Below are 24292 nucleotides of genomic sequence, written 5' to 3' on the forward strand. Positions count from 1 at the left end.
TAGAACAGCACATTTGTTGTGGCCTAAGACTGAAATCAGACTGGAACCAGAAGAAATCTAATCTACTATGTTTTTTTAAAGTACTGTATACATGTTTCTTGTATTTCCAGGTGGAATTATCATAAAGAGAGTGACATATGGTCCATTGCTAAGGCAAAACATGTAAGGTGGCCTAAGACTTTTTCACAGTACTGTATATCACATACCTAAATCTCAAGAGATGGTCAGGAGACCATGCTGCTCCCAGAACACCAGTTATTTGATAATTTGAGTTATATGATGATTCCTTTAATAATCACAATGTTTATCTCTGTGCCCGTCCACAGAAGTTTTTGGATTGAAAGGATGGACAGCTTGTGTACTTTTATGTAATAACTGCTAGGCCCCCACTTTTTACTGCCTGTAATCTTTGGACCTCAGAGTATGTGTGAAAAGACGTCGCATCACCTGAGGATGCTCACACTTGTGTTGAGTGGCAGCTGCAGGTAACACTGGGCCACTCTTAACACACCTGACGCTCAAACGCACAGAATGAACTAAGCTGGCCTGCTCCTGGACACAACCAGACAGCCACGCTCAATCATATCGTCTCATACTTGTGATCCAACAGGAGTGGTAATCAAGCTGAAAGTGGGAGAGGAGGATGAGAGGTGCTTTCCTACTACTCGCCACCTCCTGTGCTCTTCTCAGTACAGGTGAGTCTCTCACAGAACAGTTTGAGCTTTTTTGATGGTCTATGATGTTTGCGAAATCATAATCATTTGTATTGTGTTTTAGAACATCTCATGTATGTTAGAGCAGAGATCTTCAACAGGGGCTCTTCAAGGTTACTGCAGGAGTTTTGGCAAATTTTTCTATGCCAAATTTGAACTAAATATTTGAATCTGACACGACTATTTTACAGCATTACAGCATTGCAAAGTAATTTTATACATGACATTATCAGCCACTCTAACAGTTTGATTGATTAAGCAAACAATTTGCTTGTTTGAAAAAAACATGGCGACATGGCATGTCTATATCAGCCAAGGGGTACTTGGTCTGACAAACTTAGAAGGGGAGCAATGACAGACATGGTAATGATGTTCACTCACTACTTGTCAATAATGGTGTTGCTTGGTGAAGATCTTGTCTGTGAAGATCTTAAATGACCATATCTACAGTATGAGGTAAATACAGTGACTGATGCTACCGTAAGCAGACGGCCTGAGGAGCAGGTGACTCTTTATGGGTCCCATCACAAAGTGAATAACTCTGGGGTAAAACATTAGCAACACCACACGCTTTGCTTATGCATCAAAAAAAATGTATAATCCCTTGATGCGCTGTTCGGTCACAAGGATTTTATGGCACTAGCTGCCTGAAGTAAGTGCTTATCTCCATCAGATGGGTATTAACACCAGCAAATGAGCAATAAAACAATGCAATATAGACACAAAATTATCATCCTTGTAAATATTTAAGCGTTTCAGACATTGTCATATTGTGACATATTGTGATTCAGGTCATGATCTATCGTTTCCCAACCTTGGGGTCGGGACCCCATGTGGGGTCGCCTGAAATTCAATGGGGTCAGCTGACCAGTACATTACATAAAATAAATAATATATATATATATATATATATATATATATATATATATTAAAACCCTATGATATCCAAGTTAAGTAGCTGATCCTTCATTACAATCTAACTAAGTAAAATAAATTTAAACAGCCCCCATGACATGTTTGATTGACGGAATTATGCTTGATCAATGTTCGAAACAAAGTAGCAAAATAACTAGGCACGCAAGGATATTTGGGGAAAATCAAAGTACCGCTTTCGTCTGGATATTATAGCAGAAATGAGTTGCGCTCTCTCTCTCGCAACATGTGAATGATTGGGGTCGGCAACATTTTGTGACATCAAAATAGGGTCACCTGCCAAAAAAGGTTGGGAACCGCTGTCATAAATGTTTGTCACAGTATATGATTTTGACAGCAATATTTTACCATTTCTGAGGACAGGGGCTTGTCACTGCCCCTGACTACATGTTAACATTCATTTAGCCTCATTCTGTTATATTTACCAAATCAATCAATCAGAATCAATATCAATCCCTGTCAGATTAAATCAAGAATTAAACAAAAAGGGTAATATCATTATCCACCAGTGGTCATATGTTGTTTTGGCGATGTACTTGACTGCTGTAAATCTTAATGAATGTGTGTCCCTCAGCCTGGTGTGAATGTGAGACCGGATGGAGACCCTACGATAACCGCTGTTACTTCTTCTCCACGTCCACCCTGAACTGGAACGATGCGCGCACAGACTGCGAGACAAACAAGGATGCCAATCTGATGAGCATCACAAGCCTCGCTGAGAGAGTAAGAAGCCGTTTCACTGCCATCAGTCCTGGTTATACAGTAGCACCACAAAGGCACCATAACCAGACATAGAAATAACCAGACATACCATAATGTGACCAGACAGAGACATAATCAGGCCCCAAGTGTTACAAGATATGGCTTATCTCATGTTATATAACATGTTACTTAAGATAACAACTCCGATCTCTCTTCCCTCTCTCTTTCTCTCATTTTCTCATTTCTGTCCTCTTTCTTTTTCCACATCTTTTCCTGCTTACCCGTCATGTAGGATTGGGTCCGCACTCAGGTGGGAGGACAGATTTACTGGATTGGTCTGAATGACATTGCTGAGGAGGGTGTTTGGGAGTGGACGGACGGCTCTGTGTGGAACCCCATTCTGGCGTAAGTGTCTGACCTGCATATGGAATTAGAATCAATATTCAACTAAATTTGCATGGTCTGGACATAGACATGGACATGGTCAAGCTCCACCACATAGTCTGTATAGAATATGGTTTGTTTGTATGTCTTCTGCTTGAAATGGTCAGTGTCTGTGTGATTAAGTTTATATGTGTGCCTTGCATGTGTATCTATAGGTTGTTTTGTGGGTGTTTACATTGGATGGGCATAATGCTGTTTTATGTGTCCTACCATAGGTACTGGAGGCCCAACCAGCCTGATAATTGGCAGGGCGATGAGCACTGTGGACAGGCGGACACCAATGGCCGGTGGAACGACGAGGGTTGTGGAGTCAGACGGCGGTATATTTGCAAGCGTGAAAATCGTAAGTCCATATAATGTCGCCTTAATTAATCTGGCGGCCATTGTAAGCCAGAACAAACAGGAGAAGAAGGGTTCGCTCGCTTGTCTGCTGGTCTGCCAGAGTAACCTTCTTCTGCAAGTTTTTTTGTTGGCAGTTTGCAAACGGAGTGCATTACCGCCATCTGCTGGACTAAGGTGTGATGGCAAGTGTACCCTGTAGCCTCGTTCTGGCTTACAATGGCCGCTGGATGAATAAGGCGAATAGCCATTCACAGCCGATACTCAGCCAATATCAGAACACCACCTGTTAAAGCAACACAGATTTCACTAAGATAAACCTATGATCACACAACTATTTTTAGAGTACATATTTGTATTTATATGTTAAAAATCTGCAGCTAATAATAATCTGTCAAAATTACTGAAGTGGTATATGGTATCCTCCAATATGAAGACAAAAAAGACCAAATAAATCACACTTCACATTGACAACAATTAGTGTTTTGCCACATTGTGTCTCCCCAGCTAACCCTACAGTCATGTGTGATGAGACTAATGGCTGGCTGCCATACCAGTCCAACTGCTACAAGATCCGCTTCGACCTGAGGAAGAGCTGGCTAGCAGCACGCACTGACTGCATAGCACAAGGTGGGGACCTGGTGTCCATTACTTCTGCAGAAGAGGAGCAGTATGTCACTAGCCGTCTCGATACCAACGCATTTGACCTCTGGATTGGCTACTCTACACTGGTGAGAACAGTCCCTGGTTTAGAATCAATGCCTCACATCCAGAGGATCTCTCGCTTTCTCTCTCTCTCTCTCTCTCTCTCTCTCTCTCTCTCTCTCTCTCTCTCTCACACACACACACACACACACACACACACACACACACACACACACATACACACACATTCACACACACATTTAATCTCAAGAACACATTAATCAGTGACACCATGGGGGATTGTCCACTCAACCCCCTGACTCACAGCTCCATCTAGTGAGGGTGTTTATTACAGCATTTCAAGTATGGAACTGAAGTACACTTATCACATCAATCTTTCATCTCTGTGGGACATTCTGCGGAGGAGCATATGCTCTAATTTGAGTAGCCAGAGATGATTTATCACTTTTCTTTTACTCATATATATCAAATAAAATATTTGATATATTTGATATGGATTCCGGTTTGGCATGCCCACCGTCCTCTCTGTTCTTTACAGGCCTGCAACACCCTCTCCTGCCAAGTCCAGGCTGACAGCACTCAATTCCGCTGGTCAGACAGCAGCACCAGCACATACACCAACTGGGCACAAGGTCAGCCAGACGAAAGGTGAACACGTCTCTCTATTCACACTGTAGTTGGAACAATAACTGACTGACAGCATAAGCACCACACAGAGGTAACAATAGCAGTCCAGAGGGAGCAGTGGGAGTATTAGCAGGTTTTCACAAACAAAACAAAAAATGATGTTGGTAGGTTTTGCCCAATGGTTTTCTGTGTCAGTCAATCTCTGCTCCTGTTAAGCAATAGAGGGTGTGCTCAGAATGATACATTCTGTCACAGTGATCTCATCCCTGTGACGCTATTGAGGACATACACATCGACTATCATGGACATGTGGTTGTGGTCAGTAGGATTTTGTCATCGTCAACTAATTGTTTGGGTTCCTCTGACAGCGATAAAGCGAACGGACTGTGCGCAGCGACCATGAAGGCAGTCGGAGAAAATTTTGGCAAATGGAAGACCCACGTGTGCCGTCATGAGCGACCGTACATGTGCAAGCGTGGACTGAACAGTAAGTCCACATCTGAAGAAACACTCCTCCTGACCTTATCACTGAACTTGATCTCTCGTAACCTAGCCTGGCGTGACCTGTCTCGTCTTACCAAGAGCTTTTAACTTAACATGGTCACTTGAATAGTTTAACGTGTTTGTCCTGCCCACAGCCATTTGCCCTGCTGGGTGGCTCAGCTTCGCCGGGAACTGCTACTGGGTTGTCAACAACCCCAATCTGCTGACCACCTGGAACGATGCCTTCACCAAGTGCACTGATATGGGGGCCAACCTGGTCACCATTAAGAAGTGAGAACAGACAGTGGGAAGGGCTATAGGGCCCCATGCTGGGCCTATGCTCATGCTTTAATTTTACAGTTTTAAAACAGCTTTGTGTGTGTGTGTGTGTGTGTGTGTGTGTGTGTGTGTGTAGTGTTAAAATACAATAGGGAACAGGCCCAAAAACTTTGTAGGTGAATAGGAGATAGACAATCATTATGTTCTCATAAATAACTGCAGAAAAACTTACTTTCACACATTTAGGCTGTGTCGGACTTATATATTTTTATTAACGCTTTGCTACTGTAATGTGCTTTTTTAATAAAGTAATGATTGTTAATTATGTGGATGAGGTGAGATGAGGTCTGGCTGTTAGGTCGTGAATATATTGCATATTCCAGATGCTTACAGTAGACCTGTTTTCAGTGCAGAGGAACAGTTCTACATTAATGCCCAGCTCCCTGATTTTCACCAAGTGGAAATTCCTGATATCTGGATTGGCCTCTCAGGTAAGGAAAGTTGAGACTCTTTACTGACTGAATATTCAATCACAAAATGAGAACAATCACAACAAAACAATCATAACAATATTGAAAAGATTTGACTGTTACTGAGAACTTTGTAGCTTTGACACAGCAAGATAAGGCACATGGTAAACACAAACAAAAAGTACATGAACATGACATAAAACATAGAAAAAAGTTAAAGAAAATTAATTTCCACTTCCCCCTGTATGTAAGTTTGGCCTTTGTACATATTAAAGCCAATACACCCTGAACACAAGCTTTCTTTAAATATAAACCTGTGTTTTGCTACCATCAGATAAGAACCAGGATGGCAATATCCAGTGGGTTGATAAGACCCCGTTGGAATTCTCAAATTGGAGGGACGGTTTCCCCCAGAATACAGCTAACATGTGGGACTGTGGTCAGATCTACACAGGTGAGGAAGAAATTTACTCCCAGAAACACCCAGACACATTTTTATTCTTTACATTACTTTGCTGTTGATCCTGTGACCTTAGCTTTTGATTTTAACAACCTTTCACTTTCCCCAGGAAATTACAATGGCAAATGGGAGACCACAACCTGCAATAAGAGACTCGGTTACATCTGTAAAATGTCTGGTGGCCAAAACGTCAAACCCACGCCAGCTCCAGGTCAGATTACTGTAATGTTATTACATCCATAAAAACAAAGATTAATGCTCAATATGGCATATACCGGTCTTTGGGAGGGGGAAAAGAAAGTTTAACTACTCTGCCTGAGGCAGGTCTATGACCAAAAGTTTGCAGATTTGAATTGAAAAAATATATATTGCACAGATTTGAGTGTGTAGTTTTTTCTATTTTTACTGTTTTATGACTTTAAACTCCAGAACCTCAGCTACCATATGATCTGTGTTTTTGTCTTTTTTCAAACACAATTCATTAACAAAGACTCTAAGAGCCTGAGATTTGTTTGTTTGTGCATTTATGACTGTTATGATGCATCGGGGTGTCAGACCCAAACTGTGCCGATGAGCTGTGGCTTCCTCCTCTTCCCCCAGAGTCCCACTGTGACCAGGGCTACTTGCTGTATAATGACTACTGCTACCACTTCGAGAGCGATGATGTCATGCCCTGGAATGACGCAGAACAGTACTGTGTTGTGCATGGCGGTCACCTGGCCAGCGTCCACAATCAAGAGCAAATGAGCTTCATCATGGGTAAGACATCAGCACAGGGTATCCAGACACCTAGTTTCCATACCTCTCAGGACAAATCCTGGGCATGATTGGTGTTAAATTTGTCCAGATACCAGTTTGGCTTGCTGTGAAAAAGTAAATACCGGTACTGTGGAATGTTATTTATATTCATTTGAAGCCCTTGAGAAGCCCTTGAGTGTTTCTGACTGCTTTTGTACAGCACACATGCCACGGACCTCATGGGTCGGCCTAAACGACATTCAGACTGAGAACACTTGGGTGTGGACTGATGGCAGTGCGCCGGTAAGTGAAAGCCATGCAGATAGACGACATTGTAGGAGTCGGATCCCAGACATGTCAAATTCTCTTTGTTCCTGCAGGATTTCTTACCCTGGGAGCCACATCAACCAGACAACTGGCAAAACGAAGACTGCGTCTTCATTCGTGGCGTGGAGCACTACAGCCCTGGCTCAATTAATGATCAGAACTGTGCCTACTCGTTTCCTTTCATCTGCCAGAAAGGTGAGGAACGTTTCCGACCCAGGCGGGCACTGCAATGTTCGCACGAACGCCCTGACGTTGTGGCATTAGCAATTCAACTTTCGTGACTTTACAGTTTTTTCTATGTATCTACAATGAATGCACCCTTTCTTCCTCTGTCTTTAGGCAAAGGCCAGGGCCCACCACCTGTTCCCCCAACCTCAGGTCCAGGTAAGAGCAAACTGCTCACCACTACATCTGGTATTATCATGCTGAGGTGGTGTTTGATAAATGTAGTATTTTCATATTGTTTCTTACTAATTTTAGCCTATGGTCACTAACGTTATCACATGGACATGTTAGTGATGGTAGATGTGTGGCTCGTAGATGTGAGTACAGTAATGCTGGTAGCAACAGTACCATAAGCTTTGGTGTTGGCTCTCTGTGTCCCACCCCTTACGCCACCTGTAGGCTGGAATGAGAAGTGCGGCACCTGGTTATCCGATCCCTTCAACGACTACTGCTACCTTGTGAATTCCCTGTCCATGAGGACCTGGAGGGACGCCAGGGCCGACTGTGTCAACCAGGGAGGCGACCTGCTCAGCATCACCGAGCCCTTTGAGCAGGCCTTCATCCATTGTAGGACAGCACTCATTCAAAACAAATTTCATCAGCATTCATGCTTCATCCATAATCTCTCCTTTAACCCAAAAAACCTTTCATTCATATGTCAACACCAGTCTCATGCTGTCCAGTCAAGGTCATGACAGTATTATCTTTTGAACATGACATCTTGTGATCTTTGTGTACCTCCAGCTATAGTGACGCAGATCCCCACTGGCGTGGGTCTGTGGATGGGAGGCCATGACTCTGTGACTGAGGGGGGCTGGGAGTGGAGCGACGGATCCCCCTTCCGCTACATCAACTGGAACGCAGGTGAGAGCGCTGCTGCGAGAGGCTGGATGAAGAGAGGAAAGGAGTGAGACACTGACCACTGCTTCTCATCTACTCTTATCCTAAGAAAACTTCTGCTTCATATAGCATCTGTTGCAAGCAAACATGGTTGTTTTCACCTGAATGTGTTTTCTTTTAGGCAATCCTGATGATTATTATGGAGAAGACTGCCTCGATATTCTTATCAGTAGTGGCCTCTGGAATGATGATAACTGTGACTATGACAGAGGTTATATTTGCAAACGAAGAGGTACTGAATGTTTTTTTTTTAACCCTTTTTACCCATGACTTAGTGTACACGGTTTGCCTCAGTGAGAAACACAGTTTTCTTTGTGTCTCTTAAACAGGAAACACTCCAGAGCCCCCTCCACCTCATGATGGTATGATAGTCTATGGCATGACTCTTCATTGTGTGGAGAATGATATTGATATTGATGATCCTACTTCGCTTCATAAAATGGAAACAAAAATCGAAGTGTGTGCTGTGTTGTCATGTCAGAAGTAAAGTAATGGACTCAGTGAAGTCCATGTGCATGTTGCATGGAGTGGTCAGTACTGTGCCGATGTAGCTGACTTGGTTGTGGATACTGCTGGTCCCCTACAGGTTTCCTCACCGGTCTCGCCTGCGAGGGCTCAAGCATTGTGCTCCACTGCCCACATAACAGCGTCATCGACATCCAATCAGCTTTCTTCGGCCGCAAGAGTGACAAGATCTGCCCTTTCGATGAGGGATCCACAGGTAATACACTCTGAAATGGATGTTATTTTCACTGAAAAGGTGCCATTCTGCTTAATGAACTCTCTTGTTCTTTTATTTGTGCAGGGTCTTGCACTGTGGAGGGCTTTCTGCCTATAGCCAGGAAACACTGTGACAACAGAGCCTTCTGTTTCCTGATGGGAAGAGCAGACCCGGACCCCTGCCCAACAATCTCCAAATACCTAGAGGTGGTGTACAGCTGCGTAGATAATGGTAGGTATTGGGGTTTGTTTTTGCCTTTCCATAATCCTGCTGCTCCACCAATTATCTGGGCCTGCTGTCTCAGGCTACTTGTGTATTTTAACTGGAGAGGGCGTTTTGTTTTGCAGTGTGTCTGAGAGGACTGGGCGTGGAGGATGGGAATGTGACCGACGCCATGCTCTCGGCCTCCTCCTCCATCAATGGCAAAGGTCCAGCCCAGGCTCGGCTCAACGGCGCCTCCTGCTGGATGCCCTCTACTTCCGGTGAGTGTGGTCTCACCTCGGGCAAACATGACACAGTGCACAGAGAGACAGTACCTATAAAAAGTCCCCTTGGATATTTTCCCCTTTTATTACTTTTATAAATGGAATATTGGTCCATTTAATTTGCCCTTTTTTACAATTATTTACAAAAAACCCTCTTTAATGTCAAATTGAAAGCATATTTCTACCTACTATTTTGACCTACTCTACTTCAGCAAGGGAATATATGAACCAGTTTGAAAACACAATATCCATTTTCACATGTGATGATGAATTAACTCACAAAACCTATCGCCACCTATTCCTCCAGTCCAGATGAGCTCCAATCACTTTGGGTGTCAATGTCTGTGTGTTGTGTGCATTTGAAGCCCCACTTGTGTGAAACTTAACCACCTTTTGCAGCTAATTCCTGGATCCAGGTGGACTTAGGCGTTTCAAAGAAGATCACAGGAGTAGTGGTCCAAGGGTGCCCTACTGCAGACCACTGGGTCACCACATTCAAAGTCCAGACCAGTATAGATGGGTTGCAGTGGACTGACTACACACAGGATGGAGGGGTAAACCACACTTGACTTAGCAAGTAGAATCCTCTATTTTCCAGACTGACTGAAACTGAACTGTCCCAAGAATAAAAAAATAAATAAAAAAATGTTTCTAACATAATGAACAAGTTCAAACTTTATCCATATAATTCTTATCAACCTACAGAGCCCCTAAAGGGACATGTGCTTTCAAGTTTCCTTTGTGTATGAGATAATGGTGACAGAATTGTCCATACTGTATATTCTTCATTACAGCTAAATCACAAGTTTCATGTGAGTAGATACAGTGAGTGTGTCACCTGGCTGTGGGCTTGTCTGAAGTGGCGTTTGTGGATGTGTCCCCTACAGGAGTATCCAGGCAGTGTGGACAACACCACTCCTGAGACACAGCTCCTGGGGACACCTGTCTCCGTGCGCTACGTCCGTATCCTGCCAGTGGCCTGGAATGGACAGACTGGACTGCGGTTTGACATCCTGGGCTGTGTCTCTGACTGTGCGTCTATGCAGTATTTACAAGTAACAGTAAATAGTACTGTACAGTAACAAGATCACTGTCAATGTCAAAAGTAAGGATAATTAAATTAAATTAAATAAATAATTTGTATTAATTAGTGCCGTTTTCTTTCGTTTCATACAGATGCCATAAACTGTGATTCAACAATATGGTTGGACCATGCAACTGAAAAAAAAACGTGAGTCAGACTCCATTATAGCAATGCTTCCACTCATCCGTTCATGTTTGGCTTTGTAACCGTGTTAATGTGTTGTGAAAAATGTTCTATGTGATGATGATGTGAACAAGTGAAACATATCTCAATGTGCACATCTACCCAGGTTACACTGTCCGGCCGGATGTGCTCGTGAGCCATACAGTGTGTACGGAACATTGACATATCGTGGTGTAAGTGAATGCCTACAAAACGCACGTGTTTGCAACACTGCATGTTCCCAGCATGGAATATACCTTTGCCAAATGGAATGAAGTATTGAGTGGGAACCATTATGTGTGTGTGTGTGTGTGTGTGTGTGTGTGTTTCTCTTTTTAGGACTCTACCATCTGTGCAGCTGCCATGCATGCTGGAGTGATTCTGAATGAGAATGGAGGAGACTTCACGATCATCAAAACACCAGGACAGTCCTTCTACAGTGGCTCTACTAGAAACGGCATCACCTCCAAACAGTACGTGTCCATTTGTTCTTTAATAAAGGTCCAGATTTTCCTGATGAAATAAAGAAAAGCGTAACCATTTAAAAAAAATGGCATTTTTTAACTCCCTCGCAGATTCGATGGAGACTATGGCATTTCTTTCCAGTTTGCAGATGGAGGTAAGCAGCATCGCCAGATGTCTTGTGATTGTCCAGTGTAATCTTGAAAGGATTTGACACAAGCAATCTGTTTAATTCTAACTAGGTTTTGACAAGAAGCAGTAGCACATATTGTGTTTGAGTAGTATCACATCACATGCACTGGGGGTCATCTCTCTCCAGCCCTGTCTCAAGGCCCTCCCTTGTGTTTTCTTCCCTCTGTAGAACTGCGTTGCTCAGGGCCTGACTGGTATGAGTTTGGGGAGTTCTGCTACAAGCCATATGGTGACAAGAAGACGTGGCGAGGTGCACGAGACGCATGCGGGAAGGAGGGAGCCGATCTCGTGTCCATCGCCTCATTGGCCGAGCAGAGTTGGCTGGAGAGCTACCTCTACCAGGGTATGACACACAGCTAACAGCTTCTGCCATTCTGTCCTGGCACATCATTAATAATTTGGCTGACTGGGTTAACATTTACATTTATTCATTTAGCAGGCGCTTTTATCCTAAGCAACTTACAGCAAGAGAATAACATTCAAACTACAGGCTGGTCAGCTGTGGCCTACTGGTTAGCGCTTCGGACTTGTAACCGGAGGGTTGCCGGTTCGAACCCCGACCAATAAGAACGGCTGAGGTGCCCTTGAGCAAGGCACCTTACCCCTCGCTGCTCCCCGAACGCTGTTGTAGCAGGCAGCTCATTGTGCCGGGTTTAGTGTGTGTACTTCACCTCACTGTGTGTTCACTGTGTGCTGAGTGTGTTTCACTAATTCACGGATTGAGATAAATGCAGAGACCAAATTTCCCTCACGGGATCAAAAGGGTATACTTATACTTATACTACAGTGCACAGGAGACCTTAGCTAGGAATTACCACTGCATCGGTCAATACAATTACTAGAGGATAGGGTTTGTTGTTGTCTGGGGTATATTTTAGATGGAACATGTCCTTTGACTAAACGGCTTCCCTTAATGATACTCAGAAATAATTTGCGGAACAAGACAGAAAGCCAATTTTTACTTTGTGTGCTTTTTTAAAAAAATTATTTATTTTATTTATTTATTTATTTATTTTTTCTTAACAAGACATCACATTGACTTGGCTTCCACAAACATAACACAACATAACATTAAAACAGAAAGGCTAAGGATGATTTGCGTCCAGGATGATTACAGATATGATTATCAGGGATGAAATTGATGACCGGAATGGGGTGGGGGGGTGCGGATGGTAGCTCTGAGAGTGTGAATGAGGTGGTGTTGGGATGGGGGTGGGGATGGGGGGTGAGGGGTAGTGAGGATGTATGTGTGTGAGTGTGTGTGTGTGTGTGTGTGCATATGTGTAAGGCTGGCTTGCTGTTGGGCCAGGAGGAGAGAAGCTGGAACACAGAGAGGGAGGGTTTCAGAGGAGAGGAGTTGTAATTATTCTATTAAAGATAAGTATAATAATAGGAATAACTGATTGCCTGGTTGATTGCCTGACTGATTGCCAACCTGGGCACCCATTAATGGCCACAGTTCCACCCAGCCCCCGCAGTTATACTGCGACGAGCTGACAGAGGGGAGGACCTGCGTGCCTCCCATCCCCCCAGGCCCCCAGCAAATGCACACATCCCCACTACCACCAACCACACCTCGCCCCCAGACCTTCACCCAACACGCCACTCTTGACCTAAATATGTATGTGAATGGCTAGGTTGAGGGATCTATCTAGAGTGTAGCATTAAAAGAAGTGGGCATGCATGGTGAATATCTGTCAGGATTTCCCCATGCACACCACACTTACCCTGTGTAAGATGTATGCCTCCTCAATGTGTGCATTAAAATAAGTGAGGCATGCAGATAAGACACCTGATGAGGCATCTACCTGCACTCCACTCTTACCCTAGCCTGTTTTGTAGTTTTTGTTTATGTTTGATGTATGTCACCTACTTTGTGTGCTTAAGGATTGGCAGAGAAACCATGGCTCACCTGGGATTCAAAATCGAGAGAATTGAGGGGGGATTGGGGATCTCTTGCTTCAAATCCAATGTCCCAGCTAAAGTGGTGCTTTCTGTCTATTTCTCTCTTGCTTTATCCGTAGCCAACTCTGATGTGTGGATTGGCCTGAATGACCTGACCTTCTCCGGTTATTTTACCTGGACGGACAGCTTCCAGGTCACCTTCACCTACTGGGCACCTGGCGAGCCCAATAATCACCTGGGCTTCAATGAGGACTGTGTAGAAATGTACCATCAGGTAGGGCATTACTGTCCCCCCCCTTCCCACAAGCAGAGGTGTAACAATCCAGCTTCAGATAGTAAAAGTCCTGCCACATGTTGGTTCCAACCATTCACTTATCAGCCGATTCTAATAAGCACAATTCTTAAGCCAGGTAGATCAGCTAATTAGTGCAATCACATGTGTGTTAAGCGCACAGGTAGAACCAATACCTGGCAGGACTTTTACTTTCTGAAGCCGGACTTTTAAATCTCTGCTGAAGCACAAGGACAGGTTGTGCAATCATCTCAGTCTCCCTGGTCAAAACGTATGTTTCTTTGTGTTATAGACGGGAAGGTGGAATGACGTCACCTGTAGTGAACTCAACACCTACATTTGCAAGAAACCCAAAGCACATTTCCCACTACCCTCCGTCAAGCCCACTGTCTATGGATGTCCAGCGGTGAGCCAGTGACTTCCTACACTTGTCACCTTACAAAGTGAGGTGAATATGTTGTATACAGTTCATGCTTGTGTCCAAGTATGTTCCACCACCATGGTGTTTTCCTCAGGGCTGGGATGCATACGCCTATGGCTGCTATTGGTTTGAGGAGGCCCCAAAGACACGGGACGAGGCCAAAGCCTTCTGTGAGGCAAGCGATAGCACGCTGCTTCACATCATGGACGTGTAAGTGAACCTCCTTTTCTCGATACTTAGATCTCGATTACTTGATTTCTCGATACTTAGACTTAGATGTTGTCACAAGATTTGTTTTTAATTTGTATACTGTACCTTTTCTTGCATTTTACCTGCCATTTTGTTGAGCTCATTTGTAATTTCCTCTTTGATAGCTATGAGCAAGCCCACTTCACAGCCTTCCTGGGGAAGTACACTGGGGAATGGTGGATAGGCCTGAAGGGACTGGGCGGCAATGTAGGGGTCGACTACTTCTGGGACAACGGAATGGCACTTTCCTTCACCAACTGGGACAGGGAACAGCCAGGTGAGGCCTCCACTGCCTGACCTGAGAACAGCGGGCTGCTAGGCAGTTTATCACTGGAAGAAAACCTAGTGCCTGAAATGAGAGTGGGGAGGTTGCTGCTGCTGGCGTCTCAGAGTGTTAAATAATTTGACGGTACATTTGGGTGGAGGGGAACAGATGTGCTGGTGCACGTTTCATCTCGCTGATGTAAGTGCGGTAAAGTGAGCAGAGCTCTTGTGTGCAGCCTTGTCAGGACATCAATGACAACCCCAGCTGGGCATGTCCTGGGCTGTGACTGTCGTCATGGCAGCAGCAGCCTAATTGGCCGTGTTCTGGATGAGGATGGATGAGATTTCCAGATCAGTAGGGACAGAATTAGCAGGTGCACAGCCAACCACAGTTAGCACCCCTCAGAGTTGTAGCAGTGTTCCAGCAAAAATAAAACCAAATGAGAGAAAAAAAATGATTTACTCTTGAAATTCTGCAGATCATGCGGCAGGGTTTTGTGTCACCATGGCGACGGCTCCCATCGCCGGGTTCTGGAATAACGAGGTTTGCACAGAAGCACGCCCCTTCGTCTGTGAGAAGCCGAGGAACGGCCTGTCTCCCCCAACACGAGTCCCCACCCCCCCTCCTGTCGACGGCTGCGCGAACGGCTGGACCGGTCAACCCCACTACAGGAACTGCTACAGGGTTAGACAGTTGCTTCTCTGACGCTCTGAGCTCTTGATGTAGGGGACCCACATGGTCTAACGGAATATTTTTCATTCTCTCTGTCTACAAATTCCATCCAAACAGTTGTCACTGCTGTGAACATCCTCACAATATATTATTTATATCTGCTATTATTATACACTGCAGCTATCTGGGAAAAATAAAATTTGACTATTTTAGTTTGCAGAATGAAATTAATAACCTGGCCATTGCAAACACTACTGCATATAATCAACTATTACCAAGAGGTTCACTGCAGGGTTTTCCCTGAAAGATGCCCGACTGATACTTGCCTGTTGTGACACGTGGTCTTGTCTCTCTGAGCAGCTCTTCACAGTGGACTACTCCGCGAAGAAGAGCTGGCAGGCGGCACGCGAGGACTGTGTGTCGCGGGGGGCCGACCTGATCAGCATCCACACTGGCGACGAGGAGATCTTCCTGGCGTCCTTCACCAAGGGCAAGACCTCGTGGATCGGCCTGAAGCACAACGCCTTGGATGGAGGTGAGGGGCCACATTTGCATCATTCACTCAAACCCTTTTTCAAAGCGGCCATTTTGAAATGAAAGAGCACAGGTGTTAATACCTTAATGAAGTCTCTGTTCAAGTTCAGTGTAGCAGAATCAGAACCTTAATTAATGTCATTAGTAACACCTGGGCATGCCATAATTAGGATTACTGAACACTGTTAAGATGCTATATATTTCAGTTAAAATCATATAAAATCAATAAGATATGAGAAAATCTAAGATGGGAAACCCAGTTTTAGAAAATAAAAGTCCTAAAACATATTTGTTCCAACCATTCACAACTCCTCAGCCAGGTAGATGTACTTTCAGAAGCTGGATTTTCCATCTGTGAATAAAATACGAATAGTGTGAGGTGTATATGCTGAGACACTGTATCCTCCAATGTACATCTTAATTAACAAGTAACATCACCACATCTTGAATAGTAGAAAATTGCATATGTTGGTGTCCACTCTGCAGGCTACCAGTGGAGTGACGGCTCTGCCGTGAGTCACACTAACTGGGGCTTTGGGGAGCCCAACAACCACGAGGGACGCGAGGAGTGTGTGGAGATGATTACCACCAACAACGGCACCTCCTTCTGGAACGACATAAACTGCGACGCTCACCAGGACTGGATCTGCATGATCGCCAAGGGCAAGACCCCCATTTTGCCCCCTGTGCCCCCTTCACCTGTCCCAGGTGAGTGCTGGTGTTGGACTGACCACCACAGAGCACAAGCGAGTTCAGAAAAAAATTGGCCTTTAGCTACAAGCTGTTTTTCCTTGCTTCCTATGCTGGTAATCCACAGGGGTTCAGTCTCTGTCCCCCCCCCCTTTTTTTTACTCTTTTAACACTATTTATATTGACTTTGCAATGAAGAAAAATGATTATTGATCGGTAAAAATAACTGATAAAACTGATTATTCTCCATAGTGTAGTCTATTATGTTGAAGTCAAGTCAAGTCAACTTTATTTATATAGCGCATTATTTATATATTCATACACAAAGGTCATTCAATGTGCTTTACATAAACAAAAGCAAACAGGAATATCTGATAAAAGCATAGAAGGGCAATAGTCAAAGAATAGTTTAAAAAGTAAAGAAAAAAAAAATTAAGAAGAAAACATAAAACACACAAGGTGCGTGTTGAAGGCTTTATGTGTATGCGTAATTTCATTTTTCATGTCATCCCTTCTCAGCTCCTGACTGTGGCACGAACCCTGGATGGAGGAAGAACAATGGGATCTGCTACCTCTTCAATGACACCGACCCCGTGGACTTCCACACGGCAAAGCGGCGTTGCTATGCTGAGAAAGCCCGGATGGTCTCCATCCTGGATGAGGCCGAGCAGTCGTATGTGGTCACCATGGTACGTGCCAAGAGAGTGCGCTTTTGTCTCAGAGTTTACAGTATAAACTCTACCATGCAAGTGCGAGACATGCATGCATGCAAGTTGGAAAGTTCACAATGTGTGTGTCTCTGTGTGTGTTTTTGAGTTTTTTGTGTGTGTGTGTGTGTGTGTGTGTGTGTGTGTGCGCGTGTGTGTGTGTGCGTGTGTGTGTGCATGCGTGCGTGCGTGTGTGTGTGTCTGTGTCACTGCAACACAGGTGGGAACAAGTCAACTGGCCAGTGCTTGGCTTGGCATGTATATGGCTGGAATAGCAAACGGACAGTATGCGTAAGTATCTCTACCATTCAGAGTTTCTAACATGCTATCACTGACTCATATCTATTTAATTCTTTCATTTTATTCTTTTGCTGTTTTCATCCATCCATCCATCCATCTTTTCATCTCTTCTCTCACTCCCTCCACACTGCAGGTGGGTGGATGGGTCACCTATGACGTATGTCCATTGGGGCCCAGGTGAACCCAACGACGCCAACGGGGAGGAGAAGTGTGTGCAGATGAATAGATACCCAGGTATGTTTACTTGTAGACTAGAAACACTACAGTATGTGTAGTACATTAACACTTCATTCAAATAAAAACCTCAATAAAAACTGAAATAAAACACTGACGGCATGTGAAGTATTGTAATAAAACACCAACAGCAATTATCTATGTGTCTTTTCAAATATTACAGGCAGTTATAATTAGTTCACATTTGTTTTGGACAGTGATGTTTGAAACGATACTCAAACTACCCTGAATGTTTATATTGAGCTGTGTACCTCTGACTTGCCCCATAAGGCTCATGGAATGATGTGAACTGTGGCCGAGACATAGCTGGCTACATATGTAAGAAGTACCCGGGCAATGACCACACCCCTGCCCCACCCACCCCAGCCTGGGACGGAAACTGCCCAGCAGGTGAGACCACCTCTGGTTCCCATACCAACCAAAGAACACTGGCTCTTCCTTAGCAAACTTACTTTAGTCATATCAGGATCACAGTGCAATGGTTCTAGTTAAATCAGTTCCTATCACTGCCATGTCTGAACTCTCTAGGTATTAGTTTTCTTATTAAAACTAATGGGCTAAAACAAAAGATTAGGGCTGCAACTAACGATTATTTTCTCGATAGTAAGTAAGTTGTTTGATCGATAAAATGTTGATCATTGTTTTCCAAAGCCCACGATTATGTCTTCAAATGCCTTGTTTTCATGGCCGTAGATTTAGGGTGGGACGCTAAGGACTAGTCCTACTCAATATTTTAAGATGACAAAATTGTCCCCACCAATATTTTAGCGAACTTATTTGTGCTGCTGATCATTCCGACAGCCAGCACAACAGTACAAAAAACGTCGTCATATGATTTGCTGAAAAACAATGCACGCTACAGTAGGCCTACACGCACGGAGAGTGTCAAAGGCTACTTGTTTGCACCGGCAGTCAAGCGAGCGGGTGTGTCAACGACAACGGTAAGTTAGGGCTCTGCCAATACATAGCCTATCGCAAAAAAGGCCAGAGTAAAACATTGTGATATTCCCTTTGCCCTTCAGCATGTACATCTTTGCCCCTTTTTGTGGTTTGTAGATCAGCTTTGCCATCCCAAAATACGAAGCTTTTTCATTGCAGTCTAGGCAAAATAATTAGCCATACAAACTGGCAACTGGTGACCAGGCTTTCAAATGCGTATTTTACTGTGTAAAATAGCATTAGCTGTTAGGATATTACCCAGGATATTGTCACAGCTAAGCTAGCTTCTGTAATCTTTCAACCAAAGTTAGGAGTCATGTTGAATAAGGGTGTGCCGCACGGACAGTCACATAGGCTATAAGTCACCATCACTGACTGTTAGGCTAATTGGGCTACCAATCTTGCAGTCGCAATAAACAATGAATCCGAGACATTTTCCTGTTCCTATATTCTGTGAATGTAGCCTGCACAATGCAAAGAAATACATTTCCATACTCATAAATGAACATTGCAAGACACTTATCTCTTCTATGATCTCATCCCAGAAAGATTTTCTTTGACTTTTTTAACATTTATTTTTATCTAATGACATAGCAAACATGCTGAATTGAATCCACATATCCTTGCACTCGCGAAACTATTTTTCAGCATTCACGTTCCTCTTAAAGTGACAGGCACTCAATTAGATTTACACACCAAATGTGATGATATAGACAAGTGTAGCCTAATAATTTAAAAATCAATATGATGTAATCAAATTACTAAATATGTTTAGCTATTAGTAATCATGTAGATCATAAAATACTATAAATAATTATCAATATAAATGTATAGTTTATATGAATTCCAAAATATGAAAAAGAAACCTATGACAACCATCACTTTCTATGTGTGTGTGTGTGGAGGGTCAATCAAATTCTATGATTACCACTGATGTGAATGATCTCACAAATCACACAAACCAAATCAAATTTAAAAAAATCGCAATAGTATCGAAATCGAGATTCTTCACTTGCTATTGGTATTGAAACAATAATGTTGGTATCGTGACTACAGGAGTTGTGGATGTGTCCCTACCAAAGCTGTGACCAAACCTACGTCCTTGTTTGTTTTGTTCACACACCAAAGATATTTAGTTCACTGTCATAGAGGAGTAAGTAAAGCTGAAAATATATATAAGTTTAAGATACTTTAATAACATCTTATTAATCGATTATCCGATTATCGTGTGTCCGTGTGTGATTAATCGATTATCAAAATAGTTGCCGATTAATTTAATTTAGATTAATTGTTGCAGCCCTACAAAAGACTTTCACTGAACTGATGATCACTAAGATATTAAGATGATTACAGCAAATCCAGAGTTCCACGTATTGCAAAAAAGGTCATGAAAGAGTTGACTAACCCCTCTCTTTGGTGTCTCCAGGGTGGATGCTGATTGGAAGCAAGTGCTACCTGGTCAAGGGTCCTGATCGCAACAACCATAATGACTTCAAAGCCAACTGGAACACAGCTTGGAAGTGGTGCAAAGATAATGGGGGAGACCTGGCTGTCATCGACTCGCATTATGAAAACGGTAAGACCCAGACATACTGCATTAACTCAAATGCATTCTGTGGCATTCTGCCATGTAACATAATACTGCACTGGTCTATCCCACTGTATGATGATGCCTTTAGTTTTTTTGTTCTCATGTGTGTGCAAACTGTTGGGGCAATATAAAAGGCAGCTTGCTCACAGTATCTCTCTTAACTTTACAGACTTTGTGGCCAGTTACCTGCGGGACCTGGTGAAGCCTGTATGGATCGGTCTGACCGATAGCCTTCACGAGGGCAGGTTTGCCTGGAGTGATGGAGTCAGCCCCGTGCTCTACACCAACTGGGCAGACAAGGAGCCCAACAACCACGACGGCAAGGTGAGACGCTGAAATAGTCACATTCACAGTCAGAAACGTTCATAGACTAGTCTGCCACACTGGTAGTAGCTATGGTGGGTGAAACTATACTGCAGTCTCTATTGGTTCTAGTGCCTGATTCTGAATTCGGCCGGCAGCCATTTTGAGTAATTCAGTAGCATCTCGGGGTTAATGTTTTATGGATTGTCTTGTTTGATGATTCTTATCAGCAATCTGAAACCTTTGCAACTGTAATAAAGTCTCTTCTAGCTGATAAAGGGCAGATGTTATCACCTGGTAGATAGATATCTAGCACAGATTAAACATTGAATGCTGTTTATAGCATGGCATGGTTAAAACTGTGAAGAAATAATGCAAGACCAACAGAAAAGTGACTTCTGGACTCTACTCTGTTGTTTTCTTAGGAGCACTGTACGGCCATAACACACTCCCACCATCAGACAGGCCGCTGGAACGATGATGCGTGTACTCAGGAGTTTGGCTGGGTCTGCTCCCAGAAAAAATGTGAGTACAGGGGGAATGGACATCTGGACATATTGTCATATTGTATCTATACAAAGATGAGATGTTTGCCACTTATATTCATGCATTCATCTCCATTTTACATTACACTACGAGGGATCATATAGCAGAGTCAACCAGCACTGTCCATTTTCACCTCTAACTGCCCAAACCTTGTGTGATTTGACATTCACAGCGAGTAGCCTTCCTCCATCCAAAAACCCGTGTAAAGAAGGCTACATCTCCTGGTATAATAACTGCTACAAGCTGGCGTTCGAGCCCAAGACCTGGGAGGCCGCGCAGGTCGCCTGCCAGCAGGATGGAGGGAACCTGGCCAGCGTGGACATGAGCTATGACCAGGCCTTCATCTCTGGAGCGGTGCTGCAGGGAAGGTCGGACTCCTGGATTGGGCTCAGGAAAAAAGTATGGCCACAGAATTGAAAAGAAATTAAGATATGTTTTCAAATGCATTTTACCATAGAAATTACTGGCTAGAATCAGTGATACTGATTCTTGATCCAGTGATGAGTGTGATATGAATTGTGTGTTTTTTTTAATGAGCATGTGATATTGATTGTTTGTTTGCTTTTTAATGAGTGTGTGATATGAATTGTGTGTTTGCTTTTTAATGAGTGTGTGATATGAATTGTGTGTTTGTTTTTTAAAGAGTGTGTGATATTAATTGTGTGTTTGCTTTTCTCCTGCAGGAGGACAGTGATTCCTACAGCTGGACTGACGGCTGGCCTGTGTTCTTCACCCACTGGGGACCTGGGGAGCCGACCAATCACAAAGGAGAGGGCTGTGTGGCCATACACGGCCCAGTTGGGCACTTCTACGGCACCTGGAACGACACGGCCTGTGACGCCGCCAAGCCCTACATCTGCAAGATCTCCTCAGGTGAGACACTTGTTAAACATTTACAAAGTGATCAAAGGAGCTCTGTAAAAGCCAATTGTCATTAAGGTTGGGCACGGCTTACTGAATCTGGGTACGTCTCCACAGAGAAGCCACCACCAACTCCTGCACCGGGAGATGGGAAGTGTCTGCCCGGCTGGAGGCCGTATGGACGCCACTGCTACTTTGTGCACGACGCTCAGAAGGGCCACTCCTGGTCCGAGGCGAGGCACTTCTGCCAACTGGCCTCAGCCGAGCTGGCCTCCTTCCACACCCGGGCCGAAATAGAGTTCATCCAGCAGTGGAACTACACAAAGTACCATCACCTCTGGATCGGCCTCACCAGGGACACCTCCTGTATGTGTGCACAGCACCACGCCAAGGCTCACACGCACACAGCCAAACATCGCACTTTCGCACTCACACACAGTACACGTCTCACATATGAACACAATATATGATTCTGTGTTCTAAGCCGACCATCAGTGATTGGACATGAAAATGGCCCACTCAATTAATAACTACAGGTAAGTAATGATGTTTTGCTCTGGTTTTTTGTGTGTGTGTGTTGTCCTTTGGTGTCTCCAGACGGTTGGGCCTGGACTGATCTGAGCTCTGTGAGATATTTGAACTGGGCACCAGGAGAGCCCAATGAGAATATCCATGGAGAGCTGGGCAGAGAGGACTGCGTGGAGATGTACCACGATGGCCGCTGGAACGACAACAACTGCGGTCTGAAACGAGGCTTCATCTGTCGGCATCGCCAATGTAAAAACATTTATTTACACATTTTAGATATATTTACATAGGTTCAGTAAATGTTGAAATAATTTAGGGCTGATTTCCAATCCACATGGGTTAAGCCTTGTCCTAGACTATAAGAGAATTTGAAGATTTTAGTTTTGAGTTTTTAGTCTAGTACTGATCAAGCTAACTGGCCCTTAATGTTGATTATTTGATTTTACTCCTAAATGTTTTTCTGGACATCTGTTTAAAAAAAACACTGTGTTCTCTCCCAGACTACTTCACTGATGACAACGGAAATATCATCGTACCAACAGATCCTCCTGCAGGAAGCGGCAGTACGTTCATAACATTGTAACAGTTATTATGAAAGTCACAAGCCATTATCGGTTGACTTAAAAGGCAATTTATTTTGCCATCATGCAAGTTTATTAGTATAGCATTTTAGTTTATTATTTAGCATATTGGTAATAATTGTGGAGGATGTTTATAGCAGAGAAAAGTGACTTTAGTGAGGATTTGCTGTAGAATGACACATTGGGAAATAAAACTAGGAGGGCGTTTCCATTTATTCGTTCAACTGACCTGGCTCTGGATTTTTATTCTCTTCCAGATGGTGGTCTAATTGCCGGGGCTATTATTGGTGCCATTATATGCGTCGGACTAATTGTAGGTCTTCTGTACTATGTTGTTAATGTACGAGGAGTGAAATTGAGTTCCATAAGCTTCCCGAGTCGAGACAAAAGTGCCGTTGACGTGGTAAGTGACAAACTTACAGATGATCAAACCCAGATAAACCTATTTGCCACTGGATGGCGTTTATGTTGTTTAGAATAAGTGAGAGTGCATGAGATGTGTTTCTTTATTCAGACTGGTTTGTTGTGTTCCTCTACAGCCAACTTTCAGTAATCCCAACTTTGGAGGGGAATCAGAGACATGAGGGGATTCTGTGAAGTCGGCTGGATCCCACTGGTCTTGTATAGTACACGTGGCATTGCTGCATGGCAATCACACAGCCTCTCGATTACCAAAATGTTTGCTTCAGTATTTCAGCCTATGAACACATTTCCATGTCAAATTATATGAAACACATGACATTTTTACCACTTTTATTGAAAATGTGCCAAATTAATTTTCTTGTTGAAATTGTAACATTTCTTTGTATATATTTTGTCTGTACTTAAGCTGAAATTAAAATGTAATAAAAAATAAATAAATTTTGAATTAAATGATTTGAATTAAAAATAATAAATTATTTTTCTTACTCAGAATGTTCATTTTTAAACATCTCCTATGTATAGTCTTAAGTAGATTTGATTCCTGTATCAGGATGAAAAATAAATCTAGAAACCCCAGTCAGATTCTGTACACTTTCCTCAAACTTTATTGCCTCTGAAACACCTTAGCAAACAGAGCCGGTTGTGAACAGAAATGTACCATTGACCCAGCCCAGCTCTCATGGCTACAGCGGCCAAGCTACAAAAGAGTCAGCAAAACAGCTTTGGGGAGGAACAAATATTTCAGAGTAAAAAGAAAACAACAAAGGAGGGGGAAAAACAGAATTGAACTGCCAAACAGTCTTTATACAACCATATATATTACAGCTCAGAGTATTTAC

At 43.5% G+C, this 24292-nt stretch overlaps 1 protein-coding gene across 1 annotated transcript; it reads left to right on the top strand.

Moving 5' to 3' along the window:
* Positions 1-452: 452 nt before the first annotated feature.
* Positions 453-23931, top strand: LOC125304205 (macrophage mannose receptor 1). Its single transcript, XM_048258267.1, has 50 exons — positions 453-695; positions 2221-2369; positions 2641-2753; positions 3008-3135; positions 3639-3862; positions 4336-4445; positions 4793-4911; positions 5063-5198; positions 5595-5677; positions 5991-6110; positions 6226-6327; positions 6717-6875; positions 7075-7157; positions 7235-7376; positions 7521-7565; positions 7806-7973; positions 8151-8270; positions 8428-8538; positions 8636-8668; positions 8893-9027; positions 9112-9258; positions 9375-9509; positions 9912-10066; positions 10400-10544; positions 10689-10743; positions 10886-10952; positions 11098-11231; positions 11334-11377; positions 11582-11755; positions 13437-13591; positions 13902-14015; positions 14125-14240; positions 14405-14556; positions 15023-15228; positions 15577-15751; positions 16237-16458; positions 16960-17129; positions 17368-17438; positions 17581-17681; positions 17952-18071; positions 20047-20196; positions 20381-20535; positions 20940-21039; positions 21233-21459; positions 21744-21933; positions 22039-22287; positions 22519-22698; positions 22950-23012; positions 23288-23433; positions 23570-23931. The coding sequence occupies exons 1-50, from the start codon at positions 644-646 to the stop codon at positions 23612-23614; spliced, it is 6495 nt and encodes a 2164-aa protein (XP_048114224.1). The 5' UTR covers positions 453-643; the 3' UTR covers positions 23615-23931.
* Positions 23932-24292: the final 361 nt, after the last annotated feature.

Source organism: Alosa alosa, chromosome 12 (assembly GCF_017589495.1).
Source record: "Alosa alosa isolate M-15738 ecotype Scorff River chromosome 12, AALO_Geno_1.1, whole genome shotgun sequence".
In the NCBI taxonomy this organism is placed as follows: Eukaryota; Metazoa; Chordata; class Actinopteri; order Clupeiformes; family Clupeidae; genus Alosa; species Alosa alosa.